General features: G+C 38.3%; 1 protein-coding gene across 1 annotated transcript in view; it reads right to left on the reverse strand.

Moving 5' to 3' along the window:
* Positions 1–5328: 5328 nt before the first annotated feature.
* Positions 5329–25923, reverse strand: part of LOC119545562 (zinc finger protein 729-like) — a 93253-nt gene continuing 72658 nt past the window's right edge. Inside the window, 6 exon segments of the mRNA XM_037851172.1 lie at positions 5329–6611; positions 6613–7392; positions 7394–7881; positions 7883–8038; positions 8040–8294; positions 17536–17546. Coding sequence (XP_037707100.1) covers positions 6263–6611; positions 6613–7392; positions 7394–7881; positions 7883–8038; positions 8040–8294; positions 17536–17546 — 2039 coding nt within the window. The 3' untranslated portion in view covers positions 5329–6262.

Below are 25923 nucleotides of genomic sequence, written 5' to 3' on the forward strand. Positions count from 1 at the left end.
GTGTTACCCCACCCATTCAGGGTGGGTCTAAAGTAAATCACTGGAGCCATATAAATGAGCTGACAAACAGAAAGACCTCAGTGCAGCTGAGAGTGACATTTTAAAGAGGAGCTACAGCCAAGAGGGACACTTTGAAGAATGCACAGAAGCTGAGAGAGTAGCTGCAGATGAGAGAGTTTGAAGACAGCTGTTGAAAGCAGACTCTTGCTCCAGAGAAATTAAGAGAGGACAAACACCCAAGATCAACTAAGAGTGACATTTTTGAGGAACTGCAGCCTAGAGAGGAACATCCTGGGAGAAAGCCATTTTGAAACTAGAACTTTGGAGCAGATGCCAGCCACGTGCCTTCCCAACTAACAGAGGTTTTCTGGACACCATTGGCCATCCTCCAGTGAAAGTATCCGATTGCTGATGTGTTACTTTGGACACTTTACGGCCTTAAGACTGTAACTGTGTAACCAAATAAACCCCCTTTTATGAAAACCAGTCCATCTCTGGTGTTTTGCATTCTGGCAGCATTAGCAAACTAGAACATACAGTATACAAGATATAGATACATATCCACTCACAGAATGTAATTTTATACATAGGTGAAAAGTATTAACTGAAAGACATAGAGCCATATTGTTCCAGTTTGCTGATGCTGCCATTAGGCAAAATACCAGAAATGGATTGGCTTTTATAAAGAGGGTTTATTTGGTTACAAATTTACAGTCTGAAGGCCATGAAAATGTCCAAATTAAGGCAGCAACAAAAGGGTACCTTCACTGAAGGATGGCCGATGGCATCTGGAAAACCTGTTAGCTGGGAAGGCACATAGCTGGTGTCGGCTTTCTCCCAGGTTGCGTTTCAAAATGGTGTGCTCCAAAATGTCAGCATCAGCTTTCAACAGCCATCTTCAAAATGTCTAAGATGCAACTGCTCTGAGTTCTTTCTGTCAGCTCTTTCATATGGCTCCAGTGATTTAATTAAGACCCACTCTGAATGGGTGGGATAACACCTCCATGGAAATTATCCAATCATAGGTCTTGCCTACAGTTGATTGAGACACATCTCCATGGAAACACTCAAAGGATTCCAACCCAATCAATACTAATACATCTGCCCCCACAAGACTGCATCAAAGAACATGGTGTTTTGGAGGACATAATATCTCCAAACCAGCAAATGTATTGTTCTAGTTTGCTAATGCTGCTGGAATAAAAAACACCAGAAATGGATTGGCTTTTATAAAAGGGGGTTTATTTGGTTGCACAGTTACAGTCTTTTGGCCATAAAGTGTCCAAGGTAAGGCATCAACAGGGTACCTTCACAGGAGAAAGGCCACTGGCATCCAGAAAACCTGTTAGTTGGGAAGGCACGTGGCTGGCATCTGCTTGCTCCTAGGTTGCATTTCAAAACGGCATTCTCCAAAATGTTTGCATCACCTTCCAATGGCCGTCTTCAAAATGTCTCTCAGCTACAGCTAGCTGTGAGCTCCTTCTGTCTGAGTTTATATAAGGCTCTAGTAAACTAATCAAGGCACACTCTGAGTGGGCAGGGCCACACATCCATGAAAATTATTCAGAGTTATTACCCACACTTGTGTGGGTCACATCTGCATGGAAACACTCATAGAATTACAATCTATTCAACACCAATATGTCTGCCCACACAAGACTGCATTAAAGAATATGGCTTTTTCTGGAGGACATAATATATATGAACTGGCACACATATGTACCTAAATAACCCTCTCACCAATCATACGGAAAGGAAGAATTTCCTTAACTACAAGCATGATGGTGGTATATCAAGGAATTCATCTCTTATTGTACAATGAATAATAGCTTCTGCCATGAAGCTAGATGAAGTTAATCTGTATTTGATGAAGCAGGAAGTCTTCCATAAGAATGGGGCAACCCTGCATTCCTGAGACTCCCTCTAGAAGACCTCAAACCAGCCCTACTCCTCACTGGCACTGAGCGATACTAATCATGGGGATTACAGTCCCTACAAGAGAACAGGACTCCAAGTAGCAGTCTGGGGTCATCCTAGAGATCTCCCTTTCACTCCAGAATCCAACCCACTTAGATGACATTAGGGTAGACTAGGTGGCTGTGAAATGTTTTTTAAGGGTGGACTATTGTGGTGGGCAGAAATCTACCACAAATACATCCTGCACTAATCCCTAGAAGACGTATGATGGGATATCAGTCACATTATTGAGTTATAAGTTACCACTGACTTTAACACAAGATTTTCCATGTGTGCTTGATCTACTCACATTAACTTTTTCAAGTCTGATGGAAGAAGTGTGAGTCAGAGATACTTTAAGCATAACAACTTGACATGCCAATGATGCACTGAAGATGGGAGGTTCACATAAGAAGGAATGCAGGTGGTCTTAAGTAGCTGATGGCTGCCACTGTATGATAGCTAGCAAGGTAACAGGCATTTCAGACCTACAGCTGGAAGGAATGAGAATCTGTGAACAGCATAATGAACTTGGAAACAGATTCAACCCCAGAACCTTCAGATGAGCACCAACCCAGCCTAACTGTTCCCTTGAGTGTAAAACACTTAGCAGAAAGCTCAGCCAAGCCTATCTGGACTTCAGACTATAAAGCTGTGAGATAAAAAATGGGTGATGTTCTAGTTCATTAAGTTTGGCAATTTCTTATGCTGCTCTAGAAATCTAATATAGATTTTGGTACCACAACCTGGGTGCTACATATCAAATAACTAAAAATGTGTAAGTGGCTATAGAACCAAGCAGTGGGAAGAGGCTGGAACAAATTTGAGGACAATTTTGAGGGACATGATAGAAAAAGCCTAAATAACCTTGAAAAGAATGTTAGTAGAAATATGGGCATTGAGAATGCTGCTGGTGAGAACTCAGAAGGAAATGCAAAACAGGGTATTCTTATTATGTATTTGGAAAAACCTTAGCGGAACTGTCTCCAGAAGTTATGTAGAAAGTAGAACTTCTAAGTGATGAGCTTGAACATTTAGGTGTGGAGATTTTGTAACAAAGTGTTGAAGTTGTTCCTTTTGGTTGCTTCCTTTGCTGAAACATTGGAAATATCCAAGGTTAGAGAAGTCATTACCAAGAAAATAAGTATGCGACTCACAGAGCCCCTCAATCAAACTCAGCCTCTAGGAAGTTTGTAGTCACTTGTTATAAAGCAATAGAAATGAATATAATTGTGACATTATGAGCTTCCTGGAAGCTCTCATGAGTAACGGTTCCTGATAATTTTGAATCATGACATTTGTAACCCTTTGGAATATCTGATTGAAGTAATGGACCCTCATCCCACAAATGCGTACAGGCCAAATACAGCCATAAATCTGCGTACATCTGAGAGAACAAATGAACTCCTTGTGGGTCTCTGATTAGGAATGAGCTGGGGCTGGTGGTGATGTTCAGTGTATCTGTTTTCTACTTTTGTTACATTGCAGTCTCCAAGTATGCTCCATAGGGGCTCTACAATGCCAAGGGCTGAACCATGAGAATCATGTCATTTGCCCTGGCAATCTTCCTTTGTTTCCTTTCACCTGGCTTCTTTACACAGCCTGGCTGCTTGTCATTCTGGCTCTCACATCAGAAAAGTTTGATGGCAGTTTATCACTTAGTTTACTAAGCAGCCAGAGAAGTCTGTTCAGTAGAAATTTTAGTTAATGCAATCAGGCAAGCAGGAGATCCAAGGTTGTTCACTGACACAATGAGGCTGTCAGGTATACATACGGGGATCCGGATCAGGGAAGAGTGTAAAAAGGCTCCTTGTCGACTATGTGACTACATGCAACAGTGTGAAAGCCCTCTGAAAACAGGCTTCTTTTCTGCCTGTAGCAGAATGAAAACCCTTAGTAAGCAGGTACACGTAAAATCTAACTTTTCCTGGGTCTCAACTGAGGTGACCATTTGTTAGAACAAAAGTGAAGAAATCTGTAAAAAAGAACATCAAGGAAAGAGAAGAATGATCCAACAGGTAGAGAAAAAAAAGATTAATGACTAGAATGTAGATAACATTCTCCAGTAAATGAAGTCATTCTAGGGAGTCCTCTGAATATATCTGGGGCACAGAGAGTGTGCAGGTGAAGTCTGTGACCTCAGTCAGTAGCCGGTGCCTCCTGGATTCCAAAGATGGCCCCAGGTGCTCTGGGTAAATTGACTTCACCTTTTGGTACCTGATTGAGAGTAAATTTATTGCAATCCAATCATAATCTCAAAAGATTCATGGAAGGGGGAGATTAAGTTACAAAACATTATCTCTAAGAAAAAAACAACTGAATTTTTGGGGAAAGTGAAGGACTTGCTGCATATAGCAATAGTATTACAAAGGCAGAAAAAAGGCATGATCATAACAAATAAAAAGTTTGGCAAAATAAAAAAAGATCATAAAGACATAATAGCACACAGTGGCCAAATGAAGGGTATCCCCCTGAACATATCTCAGACAATTTGACTATGAAAAATATTGATAGTACTTATAACCCTCTGGATAAATACAGCATCCAGGGAGCCCAAAGTGGTGGAAATAAATGAGGAAACTCTTCCTTACGATAGAATGATAAATGCAGAAGGAATACATTTTAACAATCACTATTTAGGTAACCATAACTGCTTTAGGCAAGAGTCACAAACATATGCTAGAGGTGAAAGTTTGAGAATTACCAGGATATCTAAGCCCAAAAGTATCTCATCACAAGACAGTTATTAGTACAAAAGGTAAACGGGTGACCTTGCGATAGAGAAACTTAGAAGTGCCCTTCTTAGCAAGTTAACATCAGTAGCAATGGGACTAAGTGACAGCATGGAGCTCCTGGTCTGACATCCTGAGAACTCAGCATCCCTTCTGTGCTACTGCTGCTTTAGGTGCATTACTAGGCCTAATAATAAGGAAACAAAGGAAAAGCCCAAAATATGCCCCAAATTCTTGAAATATGACATTGCTATAAAATACAAAGAAATGACAAGGAGCTGTTTGAGATTAATGGAGACTAAGTAGACATGACAACAGAATGTAAGGCATAATACTGGGTTTTCTTTTGCTACAATGGGTGTTGTTTGGAAATCTGGTAAAATATGAATAAGCTCCACTGGCTAAATCCTAGCATTTTATCAACATGTTAATTTCTTGATTTTGATAAATATTCTGAGATACTCAAGATATCATTTTGATAAAGTATTTTATATGTTGAAATGTTGGATATCTCCCCTGATATCAATCTTTTTAGTAAAGAATAATTCTGAATAAGTGCTTATGATCCTATAGGGTATCATCAGGGGTTTCTCCTGTGTGAATTTTCTGATACACACTGACTTTGCACATCACACAGAAGTCAGATTTTTCAGTTTTATTAACCTATGGTGAATATACTTCATGATCAAGTACACATAAGCCTACAAATGCTGAGCAGAGAACAAGTATACTTCCTTATCACAGAACAACCAACTGTGTACATGGTGGAGAAACCTCCATTCCACAGTCACTCTTTCACTCTGGCAATTTCAATCTTATATTGTCCTTCCTCAGTGCATGAGTCCCATGGTTTCCTCTGGGAGAATCTTTCTGTTTTGATGAACAGGAGACAACATTAAGATTTTGAGGGATATTTTTAATGATACTTGTTTGTTACTGACTCCTATGTCCCACTATTCAGGGGTTGGTGGTGATATGATCTCACTTGGATGAAAAAATGGTTGGGAAATTTATACTACCTGTATTCACAGGTTTTGCTTGTTTGTTTTACTGTGTATGTTCTTGGATGTTTTGATGGGTTGGATTTCCAGCTCAAAATTTGTGCACATTCTATATGTTCATATATTTAATCCTCTGTGCAGGCTTTCTTATGTTCTCTGAAGCTTAATTTCTGGCTGAACATTTTCCTGCATTCACATCTCTAGGATTTCTCCCCTGTGTGAGTACTCTTGAGGTTTAATTTCTGGCTGAATGATTTTCCACACTGATTATATTTATTGGGTTTCTCCTGTTATGAGGTCTCTGGTGTACTCAGATATGATTTCTGGCTGAAACATTCTCCAGAAAGATGTACATTTACAGGGTTTCTCACTGGTGTGCATTCTGTGATGCTTTCTTAGAAATGACTTCACTTCAAAGGTTTTCTTACACTCACCATAATACATGATTTTTCCTGTGTGACTTCTGATGATTGATTTCTTACATTCATTACAAACGGTTTCTCACCAGTGTGACTTCTCTGATGTACTACAAAGACTGACTTAACAGTCGAAAGATTTCCCACATTCATTGCATTAAAAGGGCCTCTCTCCTGTGTGAGTTCTCTAATGGACTCCCAGGTATGATTTCTGGTTGAAAGATTCTCCACACCGAGTACAAATACATGGTTTCTCTCCTGTGTGAGTTCCCTGATGTCTTCTTAGGACTGATTTTGCACGGAAAGCTTTTCCACATTCATTACAAGCATAACGTTTCTCTCTTGTATGGGTTCTCTGATGTCCTCTGAGAATAGATTTATTCATGAAAGATTTTCCACATTCATCACATACATAGGGTTTTTCCCTAGTGTGAGTTCTCTGATGTTCTCCGAGACATGATTTCAGACTGAAACATTTCCCACATTTGCTACATTTATAAGGTTTCTCCTGTGTGGATTCTATAATGTACTCTGAGTTGTGATTTCTGACCAAAAGCTTTTCCACACTGATTACATTCAAAGGGTTTCTCCCCTGTGTGAGTTCTGTGATGCTTTCTTAGGCCAGACTTCAGTAGGAAATCTTTCCCACATTCATCACATTTATATGGTCTTTCTCCTGCATGAGTTTTTTGATGTTGCTTTAGGCCTGAAATATGGCTGAAAGATTTCTCACATTTGTTACATTCAAATGGTTTGTCCCCTGTATAGACTGTCTGATGTATTTTGAGGGTTGACTTATAGTCAAAACATTTCCCACATTCATTACATTCAAAGGGTTTCTCCTCTGTGTGTGTTTTTTGATGCATTCTTAGACCTGACTTGGTACTGAAAGCTTTCTCACATCCATCACATCTATATGGTTTCTGTCCTGTATGAGTTCTGTGATGTCTTCTTAGGCCTGACTTCTCGGTGAAAGCTTTTGCACATTCACTACATTCATAGGGTTTCTCTCCTGTGTGAGTTCTCTCATGTCCTCTCAGATTTGATTTATACCTGAAAGATTTTCTACATTCATCACATTTATAGGGTTTCTCCGCAGCATGAGTTTTCTGATGTTCTCTGAGATTTGATTTATGAATGAAAGCTTTCCCACACTGATCACATTCAAAAGGTTTCTCCCCTGTATGAGTTGTCTGATGTATTCTGAGAGCTGACCTATAGTCAAAATATTTCCCACATTCATTGCATTCAAAGGGTTTCTCCTCTGTGTATTTTTATGTATTCTTAGAACTGGCTTTGTACTGAAACCTTCTCACATCCATCACATTTATACGGTTTCTCTCCTGTATGTGTTCTGTGATGTCTTCTTAGGCCTGACTTTTCACTAAAAGCTTTCCCACATCTATCACATTTATATGGTTTCTCTCCTGTATGAGTTCTGTAATGTCTTCTTAGGCCTGACTTCTCACTGAAAGCTTTTCCACATATATTACATTCATAGGGTTTCTCTCCAGTGTGAGTTCTCTGATGTCCTCTGAGAGTTGATTTATATCTGTAAGATTTCCCACATTCATCACATTTATAGGGCTTCTCCCCAGTATGAGTTCTCTGATGTTCTCTGAGATTTGATTTATGGATGAAAGCTTTCCCACAATGATCGCATGGAAAAGGTTTCTCCCCTGTATGAGTTGTCTGATGTATTTTGAGGGTTGACTTATAGTCAAAAGATTTCCCACGTTCATTGCATTCATATGGTTTCTCCACCATGTGTGTTTTGTTTATGTATTCTTAGATCCAACTTTGTACTGAAAGCTTTCTCACATCCATCACATTTATACGGTGTCTCTCCTGTATGAATTCTGTGATGTCTCCTTAGGCCTCACTTTTCATTGAAAGCTTTACCACATCTATCACATTTATATGATTTTTTTCCCTGTGTGAGTTCTCTGATGATTCCTGAAGCCTGAAATATGGCTGAAAGATTTCTCATATTCATTACATTCAGAGGATTTCTCCCTTGTGTGAATTCTCTGATGTGCTATGAAGACTGATTTATAGTTGAAAGATTTCCCACATACACAGCATTCAAAGGGTTTATTTCCTGTGTGAATTCTCTGGTATTTCCTTAGCTGTGATTTCTTAGTGAAAGCTTTGCCACATTCATAAGTTTTGTCTCCTGTGTGACTTTTCTATGGTCAAATTGGATGTCAATTAGGGCCAGAACTTTTTCCATAATGAAAAGATTTTATCCTATACGAATTCTTTGATTTTCTTTGAGGTGGGATTTTGGGCTGAAAGTTTTCCTTCCTATGTCAGTTCTTGAATTTGTGTGATGCTACTGAAATCATCCCCATTTTCATTACAATTATATTCATTTACTTCATAGTGATTGCTATCCTCTTTATGAATGTTTCTTGAGACAATAAGAGTAGATTTGTCACGTTTTTCTAAAACTCGTATTTATAGGATTTCTCTTTTGTGTGTGTACTCTTAGATGTACCGAGGGCAGTCTTCTCAAGGGAAGTTTTTCCTCCTTCTTCATATTTAAAATCTTGCCCAAAAGTCTGAACTGTCTGATGTTGAATAACTTCCTCCTCTGGACTGTGAGCTTTCACATTTTTATTATATGGAAAACCCTTATCTCCATTAATTCTGCTGTCCTTAATAAGGAGGTGCCATTTCTCACAGACATTAAACTCATCAGCCTTCTCTCTTGAGTACTGACAGTGTGCCATCAATGAGGTGTGACCAAGGTAAGTAGGCCCTGCAATGTCACATGTATAGGGCATTACTCTTGAAGGAAAAATGTTTATGTCCATATAATATGGTGTTCTTGAGATGTTCTCTTGCTCTGCAGTCAACATTTTGTTGGAGAATAAAATTTGCCACAACTGTTTGCCTTGGTTTTCCGAGCTCTTCTCTAAGAGTTCATCTCATTGGCAGTCTTCTAAAAATAAGAAACGTAAAAAATACTTTATGACAGTTAACATACTTCTGGTATGAGGCTTATACATATATTCCCTACTATCTATTTGACTCCTTTGTTTCTGGATCAGTCTCCAAATAAAACAGGTAATCCCAAATATATATTCCCTAAATTTCTTTTTTTGTTAGAAATGAAATAAAAGTTTCCAAAGTGGAAAAAGAGAGAAATCATAAGTGAATACAATACATATTTGGCATTTTAAACTACAATTCTCAAAATCAGTCTACATTCTTCATTTGGAGTACACTTTGTACCATTCTACATGTCAACAGCAAAATAAATTTTTAATGGCACTGATTTCCTTATGTTGTAGGTCACGCTTTAATTCTTCTTGTGGTGCCATTCATGGGAACACAAATGTACAAGTGGAAGTGTTAAAGTGATGTGTATAATTCATTTCTCTACCTGCACTGAATTCCCTGCTCTATCCCAGCTCTATTATATCAGATATCTTAGTCTATTATATCACAGCTGTTCAATGAACTTCTCTTGATAATCAATCTTAACTTTCCTCCTTTCAACATGTTCACTTATTTTCCTAAAACTAGTTTTGCACCTACTTTCAATTCTTAATTCAGTTTTTCATCTTCTTTTCAACATATTTCAGTTTTAATGATTGTGAGAACCTAAAGGTTTCAACATGGTTATAGAAACCTTACAAATATCTTTTATATTTATTTATCATAAATTTCTTGTGTATATGTTACTGCTCTACCCTGCTGCTATCCACATTCCATGCAACAAGTCAGGCCTATCCTAAAAATACACGAAGGCCATGCACTGACCTAGCTACCAAAAGATGAAAAGATTTGAGATATGATTTTAGAAAGTTTTACATTGACTGCATGTTCATTGTGTACTCTAGCTACCATTCCACTAGTCCACAGTACTTTCTGCTCTAGTCTCAAGAAGCCATTGGTGCCTGCTAAATGGTTCACTTGCAACAATAATCCTACAGTCATCTTTTCTCTACTTATCGTGCACTCCAGCCTTGGCTAGAGCCCAAGGTTAAACAATAATTTTTTTGAATGGATTCTTATTTCTTCCAATGAACTTAAGCACTATTTATTTAAAAATCTGAAGTAGTTATTATGTCCTTCTCTTAACAATGGATACATGGAAAGAACTCACGTATCTGAGACACACAAATTTTAAGCAAATTACCATCACTAAAATCAACTGCATCTTAAAACTGATGTCATGTCTACATTCAAATGGGCAGCATTTCCTCTTGGTTGTACCTTAGATAATGGTTCAATGGCATCTTATACGATATAAAATATTTCATGCAGCTTTGCTTAAAATATTACCCTCATCAAAAAGCAGTCAGCCACATAATTATCCAGAGAGCTCTTTTATGCATAAGGGCTTTGACATAGGGCCAATCCACAGCTTTAATTAAAAAAGACCCAGAAATCTGACTTAGACATTTGCAGCTAGAGATAGTATTTCTGAATGAATTAATATGAAATACCTCTCTCTATCTGGCTGTGGGTCAATCTATAATGTAATTATAAAATATTTACTATATTTTACATACCACAGTATGGAAGAATAAAACAGAGACCACTCTATTTGGTGGATCCAATGGGGAATGGAGCTTACTTAATAACTGTATGCTATCTGGCACAGACTGTGTGATTAAGTCTCATGTTCTTCTCACGTATTTCTCGAAGTGGGTTGAGAGTCTAAAAAGAAAGAGAGAAATATAGGCTAAGGTATTACAGGATAATTTTATGGGAGAAGTGGGAATCTGAGGCAAATTGTAAGATGTGTAATAATAACAATAACAATAATGTGCCAGGCACACTAAGGAATTCAATGCAGTGAAGTACTTAGAATTTACCTAGGGAGAACATACATTGATAAAAGCCATGATGTAGGAGAAAATGTCATGTATATCATTTAAGAGACTGGATGATATGGAGTTTGGCAGGAACAAAGGCAATGGAAAGAAGTAAATCTGATAATGTAAGATGGGCTTGTAATGTAGTGGTAACTGAAATATAAGAAATTGTCTAAGTCCACATATTAGGTAATAAGGGGAAACCATATGTTTATGTGTCAGCCCATAACAAGATAAACTAGGTACTTTATATAAAAGTGATACCGAGGCGGGGCAAGATGGCAGACTGGTGAGCTGTATGTTTTAGTTACTCCTCCAGGAAAGTAGGTAAAAAGCCAGGAACTGCGTGGACTGGACACCACAGAGCAATCTGTCTTTGAGCATACTTCATACAACACTCATGAAAACGTGGAACTGCTGAGATCAGCGAAATCTGTAAGTTTTTGCGGCCAGGGGACCCGCGCCCCTCCCTGCCAGGCTCAGTCCCGGGGGAGGAGGGGCTGTCAGCTCCAGGAAGGAGAAGGGAGAATTGCAGTGGCTGCTCTCATCGGAAACTCATTCTACTGATTCAAACTCCAACCATAGATAGACTGAGGCCAGACACCAGAGACTCTGAGAGCAGCCAGCCCAGCAGAGAGGAGACGGGCATAGAAGGAAAACAACACGAGAAGCTCCAAAGTAAAAGCAGAGGATTTTTGGAGTTCTGGTGAACACAGAAAGGGGAAGGGCGGAGATCAGGCCTTGAGGCGCATATGCAAATCCCGAAGCAAGGCTGATCTCTCTGCCCAGGGCACCTTTCCTTAATGGCCCTGGTTGCTTTGTCTATTAGCATTTCAATAACCCATTAGATCTCTGAGGAGGGCCATTTTTTTTTTTTTTTTTTTTTTTAAATCCTTTTTGCTTTTTCTAAAACAATTACTCTAAGAACCTCAATACAGAAAGCTTCAAAGAATTGAAATTTGGGCACGTCAAGTCAAGAGCAGAAATAAGAGAGCTCTGAGACAAAAGGCAATAATCCAGTGGCTGAGAAAATTCACTAAACAACACAACTTCCCAAGAAAAGGGGGGTGTCCGCTCACAGCCACCATCCTGGTGGACAGGAAACACTCCTGCCCATCGCCAGCCCCATAGCCCAGAGCTGCCCCAGACAACCCAGTGTGACGGAAGTGCTTCAAATAACAGGCACACACCACAAAACTGGGCGTGGACATTAGCCTTCCCTGCAACCTCAGCTGAATGTCCCAGAGCTGGGAAGGGGGAGCAGTGTGAATTAACAGAGCCCCATTCAGCCATCATTTGAGCAGACTGGGAGCCTCCCAACACAGCCCAGCAGCCCAGAACTGCCCTGGGGGGACGGCACTCACCTGTGACATAGCACAGTCATCCCTCAACAGAGGACCCGGGGTGCACAGCCTGGAAGAGGGGCCCACTTGCAAGTCTCAGGAGCCATACGCCAATACCAAAGACTTGTGGGTCAGTGGCAGAGACAAACTGTGGCAGGACTGAACTGAAGGATTAGACTATTGCAGTAGCTTTAAAACTCTAGGATCATCAGGGAGATTTGATTGTTAGGGCCACCCCCCCTCCCCGACTGCCCCGAAACACGCCCCACAGACAGGGCAGGCAACACCAACTACACACGCAAGCTTGGGACACCAATTGGGCCCCACAAGACTCACTCCCCCACTCACCAAAAAGGCTAAGCAGGGGAGATCTGGCTTGTGGAGAACAGGTGGCTCGTGGACGCCACCTGCTGGTTAGTTAGAGAAAGTGTACTCCACGAAGCTGTAGATCTGATAAATTAGAGATAAGGACTTCAACTGGTCTACAAACCCTAAAAGAACCCTATCAAGGACAGCAAATGCCACGAGGCCAAAAACAACAGAAAATTATAAAGCATATGAAAAAACCAGACGATATGGATAACCCAAGCCCAAGCACCCAAATCAAAAGACCAGAAGAGACACACCTAGAGCAGCTACTCAAAGAACTAAAGATGAACAATGAGACCCTAGTACGGGATATGAAGGAAATCAAGAAGACCCTAGAAGAGCATAAAGAAGACATTGCAAGACTAAATAAAAAAATGGATGATCTTATGGAAATTAAAGAAACTGTTGACCAAATTAAAAAGATTCTGGACACTCATAGTACAAGACTAGAGGAAGTTGAACAACGAATCAGTGACCTGGAAGATGACAGAATGGAAAATGAAAGCATAAAAGAAAGAATGGGGAAAAAAATTGAAAAACTCGAAATGGACCTCAGGGATATGATAGATAATATGAAGCGTCCGAATATAAGACTCATTGGTGTCCCAGAAGGGGAAGAAAAGGGTAAAGGTCTAGGAAGAGTATTCAAAGAAATTGTTGGGGAAAACTTCCCAAATCTTCTAAACAACATAAATACACAAATCATAAATGCTCAGCGAACTCCAAATAGAATAAATCCAAAAAAACCCACTCCGAGACATATACTGATCACACTGTCAAACATAGAAGAGAAGGAGCAAGTTCTGAAAGCAGCAAGAGAAAAGCAATTCACCACATACAAAGGAAACAGCATAAGACTAAGTAGTGACTACTCAGCAGCCACCATGGAGGCGAGAAGGCAATGGCACGATATATTTAAAATTCTGAGAGAGAGGAATTTCCAGCCAAGAATACTTTATCCAGCAAAGCTCTCCTTCAAATTTGAGGGAGAGCTTAAATTTTCACAGACAAAGAAATGCTGAGAGAATTTGCTAACAAGAGACCTGCCCTACTGGAGATACTAAAGGGAGCCCTACAGACAGAGAAACAAAGACAGGACAGAGAGACGTGGAGAAAGGTTCAGTACTAAAGAGATTCGGTATGGGTACAATAAAGGATATTAATAGAGAGAGGGAAAAATATGGCAAACATAATCCAAAGGATAAGATGGCCGATTCAAGAAATGCCTTCACGGTTTTAACGTTGAATGTAAATGGATTAAACTCCCCAATTAAAAGATATAGATTCGCAGAATGGATCAAAAAAAATGAACCATCAATATGTTGCATACAAGAGACTCATCTTAGACACAGGGACACAAAGAAATTGAAAGTGAAAGGATGGAAAAAAATATTTCATGCAAGCTACAGCCAAAAGAAAGCAGGTGTAGCAATATTAATCTCAGATAAAATAGACTTCAAATGCAGGGATGTTTTGAGAGACAAAGAAGGCCACTACATACTAATAAAAGGGGCAATTCAGCAAGAAGAAATAACAATCGTAAATGTCTATGCACCCAATCAAGGTGCCACAAAATACATGAGAGAAACATTGGCAAAACTAAAGGAAGCAATTGATGTTTCCACAATAATTGTGGGAGACTTCAACACATCACTCTCTCCTATAGATAGATCAACCAGACAGAAGACCAATAAGGAAATTGAAAACCTAAACAATCTGATAAATGAATTAGATTTAACAGACATCTACAGGACATTACATCCCAAATCACCAGGATACACATACTTTTCTAGTGCTCACGGAACTTTCTCCAGAATAGATCATATGCTGGGACATAAAACAAGCCTCAATAAATTTAAAAAGATTGAAATCATTCAAAGCACATTCTCTGACCACAATGGAATACAATTAGAAGTCAATAACCATCAGAGACTTAGAAAATTCACAAATACCTGGAGGTTAAACAACACACTCCTAAACAATCAGTGGGTTAAAGAAGAAATAGCAAGAGAAATTGCTAAATATATAGAGACGAATGAAAATGAGAACACAACATACCAAAACCTATGGGATGCAGCAAAAGCAGTGCTAAGGGGGAAATTTATAGCACTAAACGCATATATTAAAAAGGAAGAAAGAGCCAAAATCAAAGAACTAATGGATCAACTGAAGAAGCTAGAAAATGAACAGCAAACCAATCCTAAACCAAGTAGAAGAAAAGAAATAACAAGGATTAAAGCAGAAATAAATGACATAGAGAACAAAAAAACAATAGAAAGGATAAATATCACCAAAAGTTGGTTCTTTGAGAAGATCAACAAGATTGACAAGCCCCTAGCTAGACTGACAAAATCAAAAGAGAGAAGACCCATATAAACAAAATAATGAATGAAAAAGGTGACATAACTGCAGATCCTGAAGAAATTAAAAAAATTATAAGAGGATATTATGAACAACTGTATGGCAACAAACTGGATAATGTAGAAGAAATGGACAATTTCCTGGAAACATATGAACAACCTAGACTGACCAGAGAAGAAATAGAAGACCTCAACCAACCCATCACAAGCAAAGAGATCCAATCAGTCATCAAAAATCTTCCCACAAATAAATGCCCAGGGCCAGATGGCTTCACAGGGGAATTCTACCAAACTTTCCAGAAAGAACTGACACCAATCTTACTCAAACTCTTTCAAAACATTGAAAAAAATGGAACACTACCTAACTCATTTTATGAAGCTAACATCAATCTAATACCAAAACCAGGCAAAGATGCTACAAAAAAGGAAAACTACCGGCCAATCTCCCTAATGAATATAGATGCAAAAATCCTCAACAAAATACTTGCAAATCGAATCCAAAGACACATTAAAAAAATCATACACCATGACCAAGTGGGGTTCATTCCAGGCATGCAAGGATGGTTCAACATCAGAAAAACAATCAATGTATTACAACACATTAAAAACTCGAAAGGGAAAAATCAATTGATCATCTCAATAGATGCTGAAAAAGCATTTGACAAAATCCAACATCCCTTTTTGATAAAAACACTTCAAAAGGTAGGAATTGAAGGAAACTTCCTCAACATGATAAAGAGCATATATGAAAAACCCACAGCCAGCATAGTACTCAATGGTGAGAGACTGAAAGCCTTCCCTCTAAGATCAGGAACAAGACAAGGATGCCCGCTGTCACCACTGTTATTCAACATTGTGCTGGAAGTGCTAGCCAGGGCAATCCGGCAAGACAAAGAAATAAAAGGCATCCAAATTGGAAAAGAAGAAGTAAAACTGTCATTGTTTGCAGATGATATGATCTTATATCTAGAAAACCCTGAGAAATCAACGATACACCTACTAGAGCTAATAAACAAATTTAGCAAAGTAGCGGGATACAAGATTAATGCACATAAGTCAGTAATGTTTCTATATGCTAGAAATGAACAAACTGAAGAGACACTCAAGAAAAAGATACCATTTTCAATAGCAACTAAAAAAATCAAGTACCTAGGAATAAACTTAACCAAAGATGTAAAAGACCTATACAAAGAAAACTACATCACTCTACTAAAAGAAATAGAAGGGGACCTTAAAAGATGGAAAAATATTCCATGTTCATGGATAGGAAGGCTAAATGTCATTAAGATGTCAATTCTACCCAAACTCATCTACAGATTCAATGCAATCCCAATCAAAATTCCAACAACCTACTTTGCAGACTTGGAAAAGCTAGTTATCAAATTTATTTGGAAAGGGAAGATGCCTCGAATTGCTAAAGACACTCTAAAAAAGAAAAACGAAGTGGGAGGACTTACACTCCCTGACTTTGAAGCTTATTATAAAGCCACAGTTGCCAAGACAGCATGGTACTGGCACAAAGATAGACATATAGATCAATGGAATCGAATTGAGAATTCAGAGATAGACCCTCAGATCTATGGCCGACTGATCTTTGATAAGGCCCCCAAAGTCACCGAACTGAGCCATAATGGTCTTTTCAACAAATGGGGCTGGGAGAGTTGGATATCCATATCCAAAAGAATGAAGGAGGACCCCTACCTCACCCCCTACACAAAAATTAACTCAAAATGGACCAAAGATCTCAATATAAAAGAAAGTACCATAAAACTCCTAGAAGATAATGTAGGAAAACATCTTCAAGACCTTGTATTAGGAGGCCACTTCCTAGACTTTACACCCAAAGCACAAGCAACAAAAGAGAAAATAGATAAATGGGAACTCCTCAAGCTTAGAAGTTTCTGCACCTCAAAGGAATTTCTCAAAAAGGTAAAGAGGCAGCCAACTCAATGGGAAAAAATTTTTGGAAACCATGTATCTGACAAAAGACTGATATCTTGCATATACAAAGAAATCCTACAACTCAATGACAATAGTACAGACAGCCCAATTATAAAATGGGCAAAAGATATGAAAAGACAGTTCTCTGAAGAGGAAATACAAATGACCAAGAAACACATGAAAAAATGTTCAGCTTCACTAGCTATTAGAGAGATGCAAATTAAGACCACAATGAGATACCATCTAACACCGGTTAGATTGGCTGCCATTAAACAAACAGGAAACTACAAATGCTGGAGGGGATGTGGAGAAATTGGAACTCTTATTCATTGTTGGTGGGACTGTATAATGGTTCAGCCACTCTGGAAGTCAGTCTGGCAGTTCCTTAGAAAACTAGATATAGAGCTACCATTCGATCCAGCGATTGCACTCCTCGGTATATACCCGGAAGATCGGAAAGCAGTGACACGAACAGATATCTGCACGCCAATGTTCATAGCAGCATTATTCACAATTGCCAAGAGATGGAAACAACCCAAATGTCCTTCAACAGATGAGTGGATAAATAAAATGTGGTATATACACACGATGGAATACTACGCGGCAGTAAGAAGGAACGATCTGGTGAAACATATGACAACATGGATGAACCTTGAAGACATAATGCTGAGCGAAATAAGCCAGGCACAAAAGAGAAATATTATATGCTACCACTAATGTGAACTTTGAAAAATGTAAAACAAATGGTTTATAATGTAGAATGTAGGGGAACTAGCAGTAGAGAGCAATTAAGGAAGGGGGAACAATAATCCAGGAAGAACAGATAAGCTATTTAACGTTCTGGGGATGCCCAGAAATGACTATGGTCTGTTAATTTCTGATGGTTGTAGTAGGAACAAGTTCACTGAAATGTTGCTATATTATGTAACTTTCTTGGGGTAAAGTAGGAACATGTTGGAAGTTAAGCAGTTATCTTAGGTTAGTTGTCTTTTTCTTACTCCCTTGCTATGGTCTCTTTGAAATGCTCTTTTATTGTATGTTTGTTTTCTTTTTAACTTTTTTTTCATACAGGTGATTTGAAAAAAGAAGGGAAAGTTAAAAAAAAAAAAAAAAAAAAAAAAGAAAAAAGACAAACAAGGGGAAAAAAAAAAAAAAAAAAAAAAGATGTAGTGCCCCCTTGAGGAGCCTGTGGAGAATGCAGGGGTATTCGCCTACCCCACCTCCATGGTTGCTAACATGACCACAGACATAGGGGACTGGTGGTTTGATGGGTTGAGCCCTCTACCATAAGTTTTACCCTTGGGAAGACGGTTGCGGCAAAGGAGAGGCTAGGCCTCCCTGTATTTGTGCCTAAGAGTCTCCTCCTGAATGCCTCTTTGTTGCTCAGATGTGGCCCTCTCTCTCTGGCTAAGCCAACTTGAAAGGTGAAATCACTGCCCTCCCCCCAACGTGGGATCAGACACCCAGGGAAGTGAATCTCCCTGGCAACGTGGAATATGACTCCCAGGGAGGAATGTAGACCTGGCACCGTGGGACGGAGAACATCTTCTTGACCAAAAGGGGGATGTGAAAGGAAATGAAATGGGCTTCAGTGGCAGAGAGATTCCAAAAGGAGCCGAGAGGTCACTCTGGTGGGCACTCTTATGCACACTTTAGACAACCCTTTTAGGTTCTAAAGAATTGGGGTAGCTGGTGGTGGATACCTGAAACTATCAAACTACAACCCAGAACCCATGAATCTCGAAGACAGTTGTATAAAAATGTAGCTTATGAGGGGTGACAATGGGATTGGGAAAGCCATAAGGACCAAACACCACTTTGTCTAGTTTATGGATGGATGTGTAGAAAAGTAGGGGAGGGAAACAGACAGACAAAGGTACCCAGTGTTCTTTTTTACTTCAATTGCTCTTTTCACTCTAATTATTATTCTTGTTATTTTGTGTGTGTGCTAATGAAGGTGTCAGGGATTGATTTAGGTGATGAATGTACAACTATGTAATGGTACTGTAAACAATCGAAAGTACAATTTGTTTTGTATGACTGCGTGGTATGTGAATATATCTCAATAAAATGATGATTTAAAAAAAAAAAAAAAAAAAAAAGTGATACCAATTAGGAAGTAGGAAAATCAGGCGAGAGAGAGCAGGGTTCTACTTTTGGGCAACATCGGAAGACAGAACATGAGAAGTGAGAATGAGACCTTGTAACAAAGGGAACTAATATTACAAATCATTGAAATATCAGTAAGAAGGGATAACAGAGATGAGAGATTTAAAAATTTAAAGTGACTGAATGGCTATCCATTATTGGAAGAGAAATGTAGTGAAGTAAAATAATTATAGGGGTAGTGGGAAGGACAGAAGAACTTTGATTCCAAAGAGAAAATTTAGTAGAGATTCCTGAAGGTACAGGGAAATTTAGTACAGATCACTGAAGGCACAGGAAATGTTGCGTTAGAGTAGAGATGGGACAACATACAGGTGAGTAACACAGGAGGACCTTATTTTACACAACCAATGCATTCCAAGACCCTTCGAGTAAGTTGAAAATTGCAAATAACAAACCCCATTATTTAGTAAGTATTTCTTGTACGAACATACCTATCACACATTTTTAAAAAATAAATAAGGCAAACACTCTAGTAACAGTAAAAAAAATGTGAACTTTTTTCAGTTGCCAATCATGTATACCTGAATTTGCATGTTATGGGTTCGCATTAAACAAGGTTCTACTGTAATTTGGTGATCACTGGGATAGAGCAGAAAAGATTAAATCTGAAGATGGATGAGGCAGTGAGGGACTTACTGTATAGGAAGAGGAGCAGGGCACAGAGGGCAGAGTGTTCAGAATCAGACACTGCAGGAGGAGGAGGAGCCTGAGAGTCAAAATGCATCCACTCAAGAAATATTTACTGTAAGGCCACTATGCACCTGATTTGTGTACCAGGCTCTGGAGTAACAACTTTTAACAGGCTTACTAGACGTGAAGAAGAGATGATGTGTGCTTCAGAGAAAACATAAAACAGAGGAAGGGGCATAACTAGACTACCTTAGATGAGGGATGTAATTTTTAAAAAGGTGCTTATGGGAGGCCATGCTGAGAAGAGGGTACTCATGACAAGATCAGAATTCTTTATCTGTTATAGTAGGAAACCCTCTGTGGGGCATATTTGTAGTAAATACCATCTTTCACTCATTGATGTGTCTCTTCCTAACTTTTTAAACAGAAAATTAACATAAATGTGTATAAAACCCTCCATGCGTTTCAACAAATGGCAGAGGGTGAACCCTTTTGTATAACTATCATACAGGTCAAGAAAAAGAAAATGTCTGGCTACAAAAAATCCCAGGTATTTCTTCTTGAGCAAAACTTTCTTCAGGCTAAAAGGTCAGGAATATCATGAAATTTATAGTAATAATTTTATACTACCATTTACTTTTGCCAGTTGTTTTTTAAAATTGGAATTACAGAGCTTATTAATCATCTTTATTATTGTCTGGCTTCTCCACTCAACACTGTGAGACTTATCCATGTATTTGCTTGTAGCCATAGTTTGGTACATTCCCTTTGCTGTATAATATTATTCCTTTCAATAAATACACCACAATTTATTTCTCCATTCATCTGTTGGTGGCTGGTTTTCATTTTGTAACAAAATTTTCACATGCTTCCTGGAACAGTAGCATACCATTCTCAAGAGCACATAGCTAGGGCCAGAAATGCCTGACATGGCATACGTGTATCTTTGCCTTTATTCAACAATACCCATTGATTTTAGAAGTCGTTGCACCAGTTTCAGTTCTAGAGCAGTGATGGAGAATCTCTGACGCTCCACATCCTTATCAACTCCTGCTACTGTCAGAGTCTTAATTTCTGCCAATCTTAAAAATGAACAAATGTGTGGTGGTACTTCATGACAGTTTCATTTTGCATTTCAAAATTGAAGAGGTTAAAAATCTTTCTTCCCCCATGTTTACTAGTCATGTGGCTTTCCACTGGAGAAGCTCCTTACTAAGTCTTTTGCCTATCTTTATGCTGGGCTGCATGCTTTTCCCTCATAGATTTGCAGACGTTCTTCACAAAATCGGAACACTACTGCTTTCTTGGTACTACATACTACAAAATATTCTGCTATGTTGTGGTTTGTTCTTTCACTTCTTTTGTGACTAAAATTATGAATATTACAGTCGAGTTTATCTATCTTTTCTCATATACTAAATGATTTTTTGGTCTTAAATTGGTTCCCTACCTAGCGTAAGAAAGATTATCTCCTATATTTTCTAATAAAATATTTACAATTTTTCCTTTAATCCACCCAAATTGATGTTTGCAGTATGGTGTTAATCAGGGACACTTCATTTGCAGTGTCACCTGTTAATAAATCAAGTGTCATTAAAATATGTCAAACTTGAGGTGGTCTTGGGGAACCTGACACAGTTTTCTAAAAAAGGTTTCCAGTAAATTTGCTCTGTTAAGTGCATTTATCTTACCATAATTAGGAAGGTTGTATTATGCTCTAGTTGTTACCCTTTTAATGATAATATTACAATTCCTCAATTACCTATTCATTTAGATGGGGTGCTGCTTTGAATCTGTTATGTACCCCATAAAAAGCCATGTACTTCAATGCAATCATATGGGGGCAGACTTGTTATGGGTGGGATCTTTTGATTAGGTTGTTTCCATGAATATGTGACCCCGCCCATTCAAGATGGGTCTTAATTAGTTCACTGGAGTGCCTGAGGAATGTAGACCCGGCATCGTGGGATGGAGAACATCTTCTTGACCAAAAGGGGGATGTGAAAGGAAATGAAATAAGCTTCAGTGGCAGAGAGATTCCAAAACGAGCCGAGAGATCACTCTGGTGGGCACTCTTACGCACACTTTAGACAACCTTTTTTAAGTTCTAAAGAATTGGAGTAGCTGGTGGTGGATACCTGAAACTATTAAACTACAACCCAGAACCCATGAATCTCGAAGACAGTTGTATAAAAATGTAGCTTATGAGGGGTGACAGTGGGATTGGGAATGCCATAAGGACCAAACTCCACTTTGTCTAGTTTATGGATGGATGTGTAGAAAAGTAGGGGAAGCAAACAAACAGACAAAGGTACCCAGTGTTCTTTTTTACTTCAATTGCTGTTTTTCACTCTAATTATTATTCTTGTTATTTTTGTGTGTGTGCTAATGAAGGTGTCAGGGATTGATTTAGGTGATGAATGTACAACTATGTAATGGTACTGTAAACAATCGAAAGTACAATTTGTTTTGTATGACTGCGTGGTATGTGAATATATCTCAATAAAATGATGATTAAAAAAAAAAAAAAAAAAAAAAAAGCCAATCCATGTCTGGTATTTTGCATAATGGCAGCTTTAGAAAACCAGAACAGATGGCATACAGAATTTCCCTATTATATAATAACTTTGCTTCCTCTCTCTATTCCAATCCTTCAATTCCAAACTTCAGTTGCTTTAATAACATTTTTTAGTTTTTCTCTTTTTACTTTAAATATACTCCTATCACTTAATTTTTCAGTCTTAAATGATATACTTATCCATCATATTTTCAAGATGGAAAATCAACAGGCTAATATCCCATTCTTTTTGTTAGATCTTCCCTTACACATTTCATTAGGTATTTTATTTTTAAAATTCCAAAGGAAAGGCCTCTAGAAGGCGAATGCTGAAAAAATATTTCAAAATGCCTACCAATAACTGATCTAATTTCCTTGAATATCTTCTCCCAGTACTTAATATCTCACCTGTGTAGCTCTTGTTTAGAAATCCTTCTAATAACCATGGCTCTTCTTGTTCCAATGCCAGGATCAGTTCTGGTTTTGTAAAGCAGTACCTTGTAAATGGGAAATAATTTAGAACTTGAGTGAGCTGCATGGGCCTCACTTTCTATGAACAGGAACATAGACATAGCTTAAAATGTGGCACACTGAACATGCTCATTTTACCCATTAGGGAGGGAAGTGACAACAGAAAGCAGTTTCTTAACTCAAAAAGGACCAATCCCCTTTACCCCCTGAATCACAAACCTAAAAAATTTTAACTTCTACAAGGTCAACATGTTGGGTTTCAAAGAAGGGATTGATGGGGATGCCCATTTCTGGCCATGATGAAGTAAAAGGAACAAATTTATCGTTCCATATCAGCATCTACAAAACCACACAAAATACATGAAAGAACACTTTTTAGACACTGGACATCAGGCAGTTCAAAACAGCGATTCTTGACAACAGGGAAAGCACTGCAGAAATGGCCCCCTAATATTTAAAAGAATATCACAAAATTCAGCACTCAATAATATGAAAATTCACAATATCAAGCACTCATTCAAAAATTATGAGGTAGGAATAGAAGCAGGATATGTGACTCTTAACAAGGACAGAAATCAATCAATAGCAACAGAATAAGAATAACACATCAGAAAAAATCAGCAGTCAAGCACATTAAAACAGCTATTAAACTGCATATGTTCAAGAAGACAGAGAAAAACACAATCATGATAGAGACATAAAAGTTATAATATGTTCCAAATAGAAATGCTAGATATAAAATAAAATGTCTGAAATGGGAAAGGAAAGCAAGCAACCAACAAACAAGAAAATATTGGATACAATTAATAACCAGAGACACCACATAAAGAAAGATGAATGACATCAGCAGACGGTGACTTTATAAACAGAGCATCTATGACCTGTGGGATAATATCAAGCCGTCCAATATATGTATGACTGGGATTCCAGAAAAATAAGAGGATGGAAGAAAACATCGTAAGAAATAATGGCCAAAATGTTCCAGTTTAGATGACACTAAGTGATGATGCTACATGAATTCCAAGCAGAAGAAACATTTTTCCTAATGAAGAAAACCACATTAAGGTATATTTTAACCAGATTGTGAAAAATTAGTAATAAAAAGAAAATCTTAAGGAGACAGAAAAAAGACATACTATGTACAGAGCAATAACGATAAAATGAAAACAATTTATCAGAAATTATGCAAAGCAGAAGACAATAAAGTGACACTTTAAAAAACTGAAAGAAAAACTCAGTGTAAAATTCTTAACCTAGCAAATATGTTTTCAAAATGAACAAAAGTTGAAAGAATTTAACACCTCATGTACATCCCCCCAAAATTTAACAGATTCCTCAGAAAAAAGAAAAATGGTAATAGATGGAATTTTAAATCTACATGAAGAAATAAAGAACACTGTGAACTGGAAACATAAGGAAAAATTTAGAACTCTTAAAAAGACTACTGAAAATTAACAATAATGACAAAAAACAGGAAAAAAACCCCAACAATGTATTCTGAGGTTTATAACATACACACACACACACACACAATAAAAAGAGCAAAGGATATGAGAGAGAAAATGAAAGAAAAGTATAAGATTCTTATATGTGAAGTGCTAAAATACTATTTGAAGGCAGACTACAAGTTAAAGATAAAAAAAAGAAGAAACAGATGGGAAAAATAGTTGGCAAATATTCATACAGTACATTTAAACTCAACCATATCAATACTAATATTAAATAAATGAACAAATGGTCTAATCGGTACAATTAAAAGGGAAGACCCAGCTACAGGAGATATGAGAAATCCACTTTAAATATAAAAACACAGAGAAGTTACAAGTAAAAGTGAAAGGAAAAAGATAGCATGCAAACACTAATAAAAAAAATAGTCTGAGCAGCTATATTAATATCTGACGAAGTAAAATTACCTACCAACAACTAATACAAAAAATATCTACCAACAACTAATATAAAAAATAATGGCAATATCAAGTACTTTCCATGAAAGGCAATAACTTGATCTCTCATACATTGCTGGTGGGAATACATAATGATACAGCCAATCTGGATAATATTGGGCAATTTCTTGATAAACTAAACATATACTTACAATATGACCTAGAAATGTCACTCCTGGATATTTATCCCAGAGAAATGAAAACCTGTACATAAATGCTTATAGCAGCAATATATGTAATAGTCCAAAACTGAAGAGAACATAATGTTCTTCAACAGATGGTTAGAAAATCTGTTAAAATTCCTACTATGGAAAACTGTGCAGCAGTAAAAGGAATGAACTATTGTGCTGGTGTGAAGCTGTTACGTACCCCATAAAAGGCCATGTTCTCTTCATCCATCCCTGTGGGGGCAACCTATTGTGGGTAGGAACTTTTGGTTAGGTTGTTTCCATGGAGATGCGACCCCACCCATTCAATGTGGGTCTTAATCCCTGTGCCCGTTTGGATACATTATGTCTCCCTCAAAAGCCATACTCTTTAATGCAATCTTGTGGGGCCGACTTAGTAGTCTTGATTAGGTTTGAACGTTTGACTGAGTGTTTCCATGGATGTGTGGTCCTGCCCATTCTGGATGGGTCTTAATTAGATCACTGGAGTCCGTTAAGAGATGCTTAGGAGTCAACAGAGATGCTAGCAGGCGACCCAGATGCATGCTGATGCTTAGAGATGCTTGGAGATGTGGACAGAAGGATATGTGAAGATGCTAAGCTACGAGATGAACCCCAGAGTTTGCCCTGGCAAAACTAAGAGAGGACTCGCAGATGCTTAGATGCACAGGAGCTGAAGCAGCTAAGAGAGACAAGCCCAAAAACATTTTGGAGAAAGCCATTTTGAAACACAGCCCGGGAGCAAAGGACCAGCAGATGCCAGCCTTTTGCCTACCCAGCTGACAGAGGTGTTTCCAATGCCAGGGGCCTTCCTTCAGTGAAGGAATCATCTTGTTGACACTTTAGTTTGGACATTTTTATGGCCTTAAGACTGTGAATTTGTAACCAAATAAACCCCCTTTACAAAGGCCAATCCATTTCTGGTATTCTGCATGACGGCAAAATTAGGAAACTGGAACAATCCCCTTGCTGGAGTCCTTTATGAGATGATAAAAGACAGATGAAACTCATAGAGCACAGACAGACATTCTGCAGA

This window comes from Choloepus didactylus, chromosome 10, assembly GCF_015220235.1.
Source record: "Choloepus didactylus isolate mChoDid1 chromosome 10, mChoDid1.pri, whole genome shotgun sequence".
Classification (NCBI taxonomy): domain Eukaryota; kingdom Metazoa; phylum Chordata; class Mammalia; order Pilosa; family Megalonychidae; genus Choloepus; species Choloepus didactylus.